The 12,590-nt window shown below is 29.6% G+C and overlaps 1 protein-coding gene across 1 annotated transcript in view; it reads left to right on the forward strand.

The window, feature by feature from the left end:
• The window catches only part of LOC111631068, a 50,708-nt gene that overhangs the window by 35,712 nt on the left and 2,406 nt on the right, over window positions 1-12,590 (forward strand). Inside the window, exons 6-7 of the mRNA XM_023375261.1 lie at window positions 6,270-6,489; window positions 6,568-7,147. Coding sequence (XP_023231029.1) covers window positions 6,270-6,489; window positions 6,568-7,147 — 800 coding nt within the window. The remainder of the gene's footprint in view (window positions 1-6,269; window positions 6,490-6,567; window positions 7,148-12,590) is intronic.

Here is a 12,590-nt window from a genome sequence, read left to right on the forward strand (position 1 = left end):
CAAAAAAATATACGTATTTTGGAAATGTTGAGTCGAATTAGTCTAGAATCGATTAATTTTATGAAAGAAAACCTTTCAAACAGCCATAGTCCGTAAACTATGATTCCTACAAAATTGATTCATAAAGAACGGAACGTATCTACCGTCTTATAGGGGGATCTACTGTAATTAATAGCAATGTTGTTGTAGAGATCCCTAAGCCTATTAATCTCAACCTGGTTTCAATACCATTCTAAGACCGTTGTTCTGACATCATTCCACTTCTTCAAAAGATGTTTAATAGCAGATGTCGGCATTAATCCTCTTTTTCAGAAGAAAACATATCTCCCTAAGTTTCTTGGGGTTCTTCATTCTAGAGTTCTTGGCATTCTGTTGTCAGATTAGTTTCAGGTTCCATTATGAGCTCTTCAATGTTCGTTATTTCTCAGATGTAATTTTTGTTACTCCTTTAGCTGCTTGAGTCTTCTTGATTATACTGTATCTTTCTTAGATAAGATTGAACTGCGGCCTACTGTAGACCTGTTCAACCCATACTGCCCAGCAACATCAGACATCTTCTGCCCACTCTCTACCTTTGCTATTATGCTCTCACCTTTTGAAAATAAAAACTGACACAAAACGTAACGAGTCCCGACAGTCTTGGGAATACTATAAAAAGATTGTTTCTGTCAGAAAAATAAAAGACTGGAATTACAAGGGAGAGTTTCAAAGTTTGGAGGAATACTATCCGATCAGTATATACCAGGTTGAGCGTCAATGTCTACATCTCCCATGCTCTGAAAAGTTTTGAATTGTTGCCTGAAGACAAGGGAAGTCCAATTGGTATTCATTATTTTATGTTGCTTCTTATTGTGTTTGTTCTGTGAGGTGTTCATTGTCCGAACATAAAAATCTGTTTGTTATCCAATTTGTTCATAGTCTGAACTGTTCGTTAACCGATCACCCACTGTACTACTATATTTAAAAATTAAAAATGGTTTAAAAATTCATGGAACTAAATACAATAAACTTCTGCTAACTTTGACTAATAGGGATAAGTTGTCTGAGTTTATAAAAAGTTGGTGTTAGCAGCAGGGCTGTGGAGTCAGTAAAAAAAACACTCAACTCCAACTTTGACTCCTGACTCTGGCAAAATTAAATATGAAGTCATTTTATGGGGGGCAGAGGCGCTCATAGTGGGTTACCCTACTCTGAACTGTAAAAAGAGCCTGGGGCATTTACCCAAATACTTTTATAGTTAGTATTTTTAATATTTAACTTACATTAATATTTATTTGTATAAAAAAATTAATCTTTAACAAATATTTAATAAGAGGAGAAAGGGGGTGATAAAATTCTATATCTACATATATTTGACAGCATTTGCAGTTCAATTTCACCCTTCCTGAAGAGTTAATCCAACTAAAAAGTGTGCGATTTAGCTAGCTACTTTACCCCCTTGTTCAGAAAAGAAAAATATATACTCTGATCAATTAATCTGGCTCATTCAGAAAAATAAGTACTTATTTAGAGCAGAGATAATAAAGGAATGATTCAAAAATATTCAAATTCAATTGGATCAAAATAATTTAACTACTAAACACAAATACTACAAAGAATACTACATATTTAATAAATTAAATTGATGCATTTTGTATTTAAAATAAATGAATTATAACAAAATACAAAAAGATTTTTAAAAATTAATAAATATGTAATAAATTTTCTTTTATGTAAATAAAAACCTAAAGTAAATTTAAAATGCGGGAGTCAGAGTCAATACATTTTTTCCGACTCTGACTTCTCTGGCCAGAAATTCCTCCCTACTCCGACTCTGACTTCTCTGGCCAGAAATTCCTCCCTACTCCGACTCCACAACCCTGGTTAGTCAGATGTTTTCTGTGACAGTTTGGAAAATGAGAAGATGGATTTATAGTATAAGTAATTTATTACAATCATCTCTACACAGAAGTTTTAATAGATTAAACTGCTAAATTTTTTATTACATTCCTGTAAAAATCAGCTCAAAAACTTTCTAGATAGTACAGTATACAGAAATGTACAGTAACTTATTGATTACAGTAATATAATGCTCAGTATTGTAATGAGTATCAGAAATCGAAAACATTCATTAACTATGATTTTGTTACAGTTATAATTATTTGTTTATAATTCTTCTATTGTGAAGAAATTTAAAATTACTATATAACTTTCAAAAATGTTTATCTAAGTTATGTGAAGTCCAAGTTAGTAGGGGTTTACTGTATCATTAAAAATTAAAAATGTTAAACTAAGACAAAAGTTTAAAAAAGTACATTACAATAAATAAAATCATACATGTTTTTTTACAAATATACTAATAATTTTTAAAATTTATATGTAAAATATATTCAATATTGCCCATGTTATCAATAATTTTATTTTTTTGCAAACTTTAAACAAATTTACTACTGTTCATTGTTTCAAGGAAAAATAAATATATTAAAAAATAAGTCTATGGTGCAATTTCAAGAACTCAATTATTTAATGTAGATATTGTAGACAGTGCAATTCTTGACTCTGTTGTTTTTTTTTCCTTTTATTCTATTGTGAAATACAGGTTAAGAAGTTGTCTCCTGGTATTATGTTTCTTTCCATAATAAAAGTGAGATGGATTAGCAATGTTTTCTGAGTTTGAGTACTCAAACTTTCATCTATATATACTCTTGTAATGTCACTTGCCTGCAGGTGTAGTGTCTTTTGCTGACTTTTTCCTTTTTTTGAAGAAGTTTCAGATAACAGTGCAATGCACCAAACATTCCTTATTGCATAAATTTTCTATTTTGCTTGCTACTGCTCTCTGCTAACTACATCTGCTAATAAGTATGAGTAGTGAGGTGAAAATCACAGATGTATACTACAATGTCAAGTCCAGTTACAGATTGTGCAAGTTTTGTTTTACTTGCATCACTCTTTCCTGATTAGGCTGGAAATTTGTTATAAAACCCTAATAATTGTCCAAACCACTTAGGATTTTCATATTCCTAAATAATACATAATTTTTTAAAAGTAACTTTCAAAAACTATATTTATAATATGTAAATTTTAAGCAGGGGTGGAGCTACACAGAGACTAATAAGACTTAAGCCCTAGATCACCAAGTGTCAATTTATGATGATAATTCAATTTTTGTGGGCCATTGGGCCCACAAAAATTGAATTATCATCATAAATTTTTAATATTCTATTTTTTATGTTTTTTTATACAGTCGACCCCCCTATAAGATAGAGATACGTTCCATTCTCTAGGAATCCGATTTCTTACGAATCCTTCCAATCACAACCCGACACGTGTCAAGTTTACGGACTACAGCTGTTTGAAAGATTTTCTTCCATAAAATTAATCAATTCTAGACTACTCAACATTTCCAAAATACGTATATTTTTTTTGGGAATAATCCGTATAAACTACGCTATAAACAAAAAATTGTAGGATTACTTACCGAGTGTCACCATTCGACATCGCCATTGCTCAACATTGTTTTCGTCGCGGAACAGCTCAGCAAACTGCTGCCGATTTCTAATAACTTATTTTTCTGCTAATAGTTCCTTGAACTTCGGAGACATCATTAATATAAATAATTTTAATCGCCGTTGAATAAGAAATGTTTCTTTCACAAGAAATGTATAAAATTACAGTACTGTATTAGACTTACGGTACCTAATTTACATACTGACAGACGATAGTTAGCGTAAAAATCTCCGTAGCGTGGCGCCACGCTAGACGGCGGAAATTATATATTTAATTATAACAAAGTTACAATAAGTTAATATATAATTATATATACAGTACCTAATTTATATATAATTAATATATAATTATATGTACAGTACCTAATTTATATATAATTTATATAATACTGTCCAGACGATAGAAATCTCTCCGTAGCGTGGCGCTACGGACGGCGGGAAAGTAGTTCGGCTGCCCGATGACGTTTGAGGTGTTTATAGGGAACTTTTACTATTTTTTACGGATACCGGTAGAAATTTTTTCGTAGTTTTATAGGAATCGTAATTATAGGGACCGTAATTATAGGGGGGTCGACTGTATAAGATATAAAGATGGTCATTCAACACCATTTCATAAATAAATATATTTCAACTTTGATTTTGATGTTATTAAAAATGAATTTTAAACCCCAATTTAAAGATTCTTAACCTAACAAAAAATGGGGTCCCATTGGACTTGAATAAGCTCTAGGCCCTGAAAAACATAGGTCTGCTTGTAATCTTAAATTGTTTTTTTTTAGTTATTTAGAACTGACTGTTATTATTAAATTTATGTACAAAGTTACATGAAAAAATTTTCATTATAGCTGAATCTTTTATTTACAATTTAATTACTATAATGATCTTTCAGCACACTCATTTCCATCCAAGTTTCTTTATTCCATAAATAATATGCTGTTGTTTCAGTTTAATTTGGATGATCATTCATTTTTATCCTTCAATCTTTCTCTATTTTCTTTCCCTCCCTACTTACTATCACCTCCTCTTCTAATTTCAATTTCATCACTTCTAATTTCATAGAGGTAAAGTCTGTGCCCATACAGACAGCCTTTCTACACTTTTAATGTAATGTAATGTAATGTTATTGTGTAACTTGTTCCTATTGTATATGTGTCAATGCTATCAAGATTCTAAACTACACTTAATAATATTTATAATTTACTTAGAATATATCAATATGTAAAATTTGTTTTAGAGAGATCAGTAGTATATAAAATCACTTTTTAAAAATGTATAGTCAATCAATGAATTTCAAATTCATTATATAGAAAGGTTTTGAAAAACATCATAAAGTGGTGACTTAGTCCTAGTCAGATAATGGAATAAAAGTTGGCACAAAAACAGATAATAGAAAACGATTAATTACTGCCCAATATTGGACCTAACTTTTTATGAATTTTGAGGTTACAAAAATCATATTTTTGAAGTTTTTAAAATATTACTGTTTCTTTACATTAAGTCACAAGATAAAAAATATGTCATTACTAGAAAAAAATGGGACACAAGATTGTATGTATTAAAAAAATTTTTGGCATGAAATTTGGATAAAAAAAGTTCAAAAATTTTCAAAAGATTATTTCATTGGTTTAGAACAGTGAAAAAATTTTTTAAATTAGGAATCTTTATATTACTTTATGATATATTTCAAAAAAATTTCCAATTTCATTTGCTGAAAGCAACATAGTTAAAAATAAATAAAATTGAAAACTGGCCTTAAATTATTTACAAAATTTAGAAAGCAGTTTTCCTGAGTTATCTAATATGAATATATTGAATTTACTTTTTAATTAATTTTTGGCATAAAATTCAAATTTGAAGCATGTGAAATGACATGAACTATGCACATACAGTTCATGTCATTTGCAGATTACTGTTTGATTTGGTATAATTAGTGAATAAATTATATGACAAAATGAAGTAAATAACTTTTAATATTATATATTTTTAACATTCATGGTAACATAACTTGTGTTTTACATTTCAAGCAATCACAAAAACATCATGCCAAATCTAAGTTTGATTTAAATACAGTAGACCTCCCTATAAAACAGGTTCATATAATACGGATTCATATAACAATGTGAAAAAATTGCGATCGTAATTGTATAAACATGCTAAAAGAGACTCGTATAATACGGTAAAACGTCATCACCGACTTGTGTCACGACAGGATTAGTCGAATCTAGACCAATAGCGGATATTGCACAAACAGTTGAGTTTAAACGAGTAGCAGACCTACTAAAAACCATTTATTATTTCATGGCCATAAAATTATATTTATATGAATGATGTCTCCAAAGTTCAGTGAATTTTTCGCAAAAAAATAACTTATCAGAAAACACGCACTTGCTGTTCGATGCACTGCTATGCGACGAAAACAAGCTTAAGCAATGGTGTTGTTGAATGGTGCATACTCGGTAAGTAATCCTACAATTTTTTGTTTATAGCATAGTTTATATGGATTATTCCCAAAAAATTATATGTGTTTTGGAAATGTTGAGTCAAATTAGTTTAGAATCGATTAATTTTATGGAAGAAAACCTTTCAAACAGCCGTAATCCCTAAACTGCACACATGCCGGGCTGTGATTGGCTCATGTATTTAAGTGACTGGTAAAACACGGAATTCATATAAAACAGAACATATCTACTGTGTTATGGGGGTCTGCTGTACTTCATTCTGATTTATTTTAAAAAAGATAAAAATACTGAAAATATTAAAATTACTTTTTTCTTTTATTAGTGGTTCAGCCAGATGAGGTAGAGAGAGCTAGAATTCATGGTTCTTTATTGATTCCTCCTCGAATTCTAAGTGAAGAAATATCACCTGAAAGTTCTCATTGCTCACCAATTCAGGATCAGAAATCACAAGATTTACAAGATTCTTATGTACAAAATTTAGCTGATAATTTTCAAGAATGTTCATTGCCAACAGTTCTAAGGCAAGAATCACCACATGACAGGTAGTAGTAAACTTTTGTTTTAGTATTTAGAATTAATTTCTAAAAATATATAAATTTATTTAATTTTTGAAAATGTAGTGGAATAGGTGATTTCTCAAATAGATTTGGAAAAGAAATTTTAAATGATTTGGAAACAAGAGCAGAAATGAATAATTCCATTAAATCTCATCATCAGGAACAACGTCCTCGTTCAATTACTTTGTTTGAAGATGAAGAACGACCTAATTCTTCCATGACGGCATCCTTCAGTAGCCAAGGAAGCACCACACCATTATTTTCTACACCCCAATCTCACCAGCCTCATCAACATGTATTTCATGCTCGTGTTCAAACTCTTGTTGATCATTCTGGTAGACGTGGTCGGAAAAATGCAGATATCAATTGTGAAACTATAGGATGTGATTCTATTCTAGAAGATCAATCTGGAGTGAGCACTCGCAGATCTTCTATGAGTGATTCACAGTCATCTGTCTTAGATTTTCATCATCCATGCTTTCCTGATCCTGATGGTGCAGCTTCCAGTGGTGATGGTTATGGCTTATTAATGGAAAACCAAAGAATAATACAAAATGAAATGCATTATAACGTTGAGAGTAAAAATGCTCAACAAAAATCTGGTTCTCCTGGTAGATTATTACCAAAAGGAGGAAAAAACAGGGTAAAGTATTAATATTATTATTATTATCATTATCATTATCATATTGGTTGTACAAATATGCTATTTGATTGATATTGGTGCCATAGACTATATTGGAATGAATTTGAAGGTATAGCTATTTAAACATATATATTTTTTACTTTTAGTGTATGTGTAAATATACAATCTGTGTCAAAATAATTCAGTCTCCTTTGGTAATAAATGAAACTGCTTTAAAGTGAAAAAAGTAACATAGAAATTTAACATTTGAGTTGTTATATTATTAAGAAACAGAATATGTTAAAATTCCAATAGAACTGTAGATAGAATGGAAAATAGGGAGCTCTTCAAACTTTACACTAGTGTACTATAGACTAATGAGAACAAGTTCAGCTGGAAATAAATGGCAGTGGCTGAAGTGTTTTTCAGAATGATCAGAAAATAATTTTTCTGTAATTTTTGGGTTTGAAATAAAGCCACTAAAAGTTTAAGTTGTTGAAGGTCAAAGTGCCACAGGCTATCTTACAGAGGCAAGCATTCAAGGTTGTAGCCACTTGAAGACCACACATCTCATCACATTATGCATAACTGACAAACATTCATGATGTTATGAGTACTTCTTGTGGCAGTCATGTAAGAGATCATGTAAAAATTATATCAGAGCAGAAAATTGCCAAAATGATAATCACATTTGACTCCAAAATTATGAAAGCAATAAAAAACCACTGTCTTTTACATTACATAATTGAAACAAAATAGATATTCTACAACTATTAATATTGCATTAATGTCATCTTCAGGTAATGAAGAATGTATTCAGAATACAAACAAAATTTGAATAGATACATCAACATACTATGAAAAAGAATTCCTAAATAAATATTGTACTTTCTTAATGATTTTCAAATAAATTTTCAAAACTGTAGATTGAATGCAAATGGAAAAATGACTTAAACAACTTTTAAACATGTAAAACAGCATAATATAAGATATATGGTCAATGGTTGCTTATAGCAATGGTATAAGCAATATAAGATATATAAGCAATGGTATAAAATTTACAACTAATTACTTAAAGTACAGAATACATAAAGCCACTAAGAATACAAGCTAAACTTTTAACATTTTAAAAAGTGATACCAATAGTTCTGAGAGCTCAAACACAGTCATATTACAGGATCCTAACATCACTATATATAAAGATTTCCAGCAAAAAATAGTTTTGTGATTCATACATTGTTTTAGTAGGGAAGTTTCTAGCCATAAATCCACAAAATTACTTTCAAATACATTTCTGAGAGCTCTGTAGAGAATCTATTATTTATGATGTCATGCCAGTACTCCTCAAAATAGTTTGAGTTTTCTGGTTGTTGCCTGTATGTAAAATAATTTTGAACTCACCTGCAAGTCTTGTAAGGGGACCATATAAATCCAGATCTGAAAATATGAGTAATACACAAATAAATAATATAATATCAGGTTGTAAAGGTAAAATTTAGATCTTTTGATTTTTTCTAGAAATGAATGGAAAAAAAATGTTCTAGAGTGTTCAATGTGGGTATATAAATAGAGTAACCAAAGGGCATTTCACCACATATTCCATTCAAAATTAATGCATCAGCAGTGCCTGACAATATGAAACTTTTAAAAGAATACATTCATGTGATGTTGCTCTATCACTTCAAAAATGGCCACAAAGCAATGAATGCTCATGATCTTATCTGCAAGGAATTTGGCAAGGACAGTCAACAAGCATACCTGCTACAATTGGTTCAAGAAATTTAAGGATGGAGATTTTTCACTTAATTCACTTTGAATCTCATTCAGGCAGTGATTCCACTATTCATGATGACATTTTCCTGCAAGTTATAGAAAATAATTGTTAAAAAAAAGTTATAGAAAATAATAATCGGATAATTGATGCTCTCCTGTACTTAATAAGAGGAAATATGCAAGCAATGTGTGAATAAATCAGACTTCAAAAATATTTTTGAAGTTTTAAAAATTCTTGGTTAATATTAGGAAAGATGTTATATACCTATCGTTAACCACCAGAGAATTAACACAACAACTTAAGTTGTACAGTACCATACACTCAAAAATTTTGTTGTTTAATTGTTATTCATTTTCCTGATGGATAAATATAAATATTACTGAAGAAAACTAATCACATAGGGAATACACTAGTAATTGACTGTGCCAACTATTATACAACGAAATTCATTTTGGGCCTTCTTTCCCTCTTCATCCTCTATTACAAATAATTAAAAAATTTAGATACAGTAAATTACCTTTGACTGTTTTTTAAAAAAATAATTTTTAAAGAAATATTAATCTTTTTAATGTGTGTATTTTGTATTCAGTATGGTGTATTAGAATTATGTGCATTTATTGTTTAATTAAGTAGATCTGTAATAAAGGACTGAAGAAGGGCAGAAAGCCTGAAATGCACTTCTTTATATAATAAAGTTGGAACAGTCAATCACTGATGTATTCCTTATTGTGATTAGTTCTCTTCAGCAAAATTTATGCTTGTCGCTAAGACTCCAAAACTTGACAAACTCTGATACCATCATGACAACATGCCAGCACATAGAACAAAGATGACCTTAGAGAAGATGGCCAGTCTGGGCTGGGAGGTTCTGTATCATCCACCTTATGGATGTCCAAGCAGACTTGGTGCCAACTGACGTGAGTACCATCTGTTTTGCACTCTTCAGAATCTTACTGCTAATATACAATTCATTGACAATACCTGATGTCAAGATTTTCTTCAAAGACAATCCTATTATTTTATGCTGACGGGATTGTCAGTTCATGACAAAGGTTACAAAATGTGATTCATCTTGATGGTGATTACCTACTAAACTAAATTGTTAATTTAATTGTCAATATTGTTTTTTTTTCCTGAAAATGTCTAAATTTTACTTTAATAACCTGATACATTTTTTACTACCTGAAGATGACATTAATGCAATGTTGAAAGTACTAGTGTATCTATTTTATTGAATTAAATTAAAGTTCACTAACCTTATGTAGGCCTTGCATGTGAGAAAACCATTACTAATGTTTTTGGTCTGCACTTAAGACTTTCTTCAGGTAGATTTTTTCAAAATCAAATCTTTCTGGTGCTGGTGTTCTAGACTGGAATGCATAGAAGACATTCCAATGTGTTTGAATTCAAACATTTTTCCTTCTTTAAATTTTTCTCAAATATCCAAATGGGTGTGTCTACTCACAGTCTATGCATTGTCAAAATTCTGTTACAATGTTGCATTTAATATGTCATGCCATGCTCTTGAGATTGTTTTTCCTCCTCAAAGTTGATGGGTAAGACTTGAAGGTTGTCTTAAATATTTCTAGTGCCTGTAAATTTCTGAGCTGATTTGTATGGTATGTTTTTCATATTAGGATAGCTTGTTATAATCACTTGCATTATTACTTGCATATATAGTCAATGTGGTGGTTTGCTTTGGCTACATATGCAAGTGATAATAAGATTACTTATCCACAAATTCATGTGTGCATCATGTGGCAGATGTGCAAAACTTCAAACACTCACAATTTTTGATAAATGTATCTTTCAAAAAAATTTTTGATTCAGACACAAATTACTGACACAGTTTCAGAAATACAAAAATTTTTGAGATAAAAGTTTGTGTTTTTGCTGTAGAATCAAAATATGCAATAAAAAAATGAGGGTTCCATTTAAGAAAATGAAATTGGCCCTGTTTTCACTGATTTAACACCATCTAATGGCTTCACTTTGTGGTCCCTTTGAAGCCTCTAACATTTTTAATGATTTTTTTCCTGTAAGATGCATATTTTTCAAGAAATTTCAGTAGATTGACTAAAATGAACCACCCTGTACATAACTATAAATTTTAATGTATTACTAAATTTTAGTTTAAATTCACATTAATAAAATATCTGAAAATATTTTAAACCATTTTATTTAAGTCTATTTATTACACATTTAATATCATACTCGTCTAACACTGATGAAAATCAATTAATAAAATAAATTTTAAATAAATTCTTAGAACTTTTGTATTCAATTTTATTCTTTTTTTTCAACAGAATTTCCATTATAAACAATAAGTCTTTTCCAGTGTGAACTAGTTAAAATTCTGTCAAAAATTTTTTTTGGAATTTGTTTTATCTACTTGTGTTTTGTGCTTTTTTTCATTAACTCATGTTGTAGATTTTTATATTTGTTCTACAACATTCTATTTGATTGTAAGCTGAAGGTAGCCTGGTTACAGGTAGAAAACATTTCTTAAATTTTTCATTTATTTAAATTTAAGCCTTTTTTGTCTTTATCATATTTTCACTTGAGTAGTTTTGGCCAATTTGAACTGAGAAATATTGCCATATTTTGTTTATTCAGCAAAATGGGAGAAAAAATCACAAGGAAACATTTTGAATTACAGTAGAGCATCGATTATCCAAATCAATTCAGGACTGGGGTTGTTCGGAAAATCGATTTTTCAGATAACCGATTATGTATGAAAAAATATATTATTAATATAATATATTAGTATATTCCAGTAATAGTATATTAATATATCCCATGTTTAAATTTTTCATTGTTGTGTGTCACTTCGTGTTGAATTTTCATCAATGTTAAGCCTAATGAAAATTTTTATAATAATAATCATGGCTGTTGTATAGTTAAAAATTATTTCTTTATTTTGTACAAACAAAATAAATATATTGAAAAATATAAAAACAAAAATAATTATACTTTAGAAGTTAATCTAGTATAAAAAACGTTTGATTCAGCATGACACAGTCCAACTGGAACGCTTTCGGTTAACCAATGTTTCAGTTGATCGGCATTCAGATAATTGATGCTCTACTGTACTTAATAAGAGGAAATATGCAAGCAATGTGTGAATAAATCAGACTTCAAAAATATTTTTGAAATTTTAAAAATTCTTGGTTAATATTGGGAAAGATGTTATATACCTAATACAGATTAGATGCTGGAAAAAAAGAATCTAACAATAGGAAACCAATAAATAAAAAAATTGCTTTATTTTCTAGAAATTCATGTTTGCAAAGAATGTTTACATACTAAATTTGTTAGTTGTATTTGTTAAAAAAGTTTAAAATGTTATTTCAATTGTAATGTTATATTATTTTATTTATTTATCTAAGCATACTGGTACAAAACTGTGATGCGGGGAGAAGAATAAAAAGCAAAACAAATATACAAAAATCATACAAAAATACAAAAAAAAAAAAAAAACAGTAGAGTTTTGTTTAACTGTAAGTCGGTCAACCGAAACATCAGTTAACTGAAAGCATTCTAGTCTGCAAATTTTAATTTCTGCTAGTGCTGCAGCACTCTCCCCCTCCCTGCCAACCTAAACTGTAGGCCTACTTTAATGTATTACTAAATTTTAGTTTAAATTCACATTAATAAAATATCTGAAAATATTTTAAACCATTTTATTTA

The sequence above is a fragment of the Centruroides sculpturatus genome, unplaced genomic scaffold (genome assembly GCF_000671375.1).
Source record: "Centruroides sculpturatus isolate CEXI.00-Female unplaced genomic scaffold, Cexi_2.0 scaffold654, whole genome shotgun sequence".
NCBI classification, from domain to species: domain Eukaryota; kingdom Metazoa; phylum Arthropoda; class Arachnida; order Scorpiones; family Buthidae; genus Centruroides; species Centruroides sculpturatus.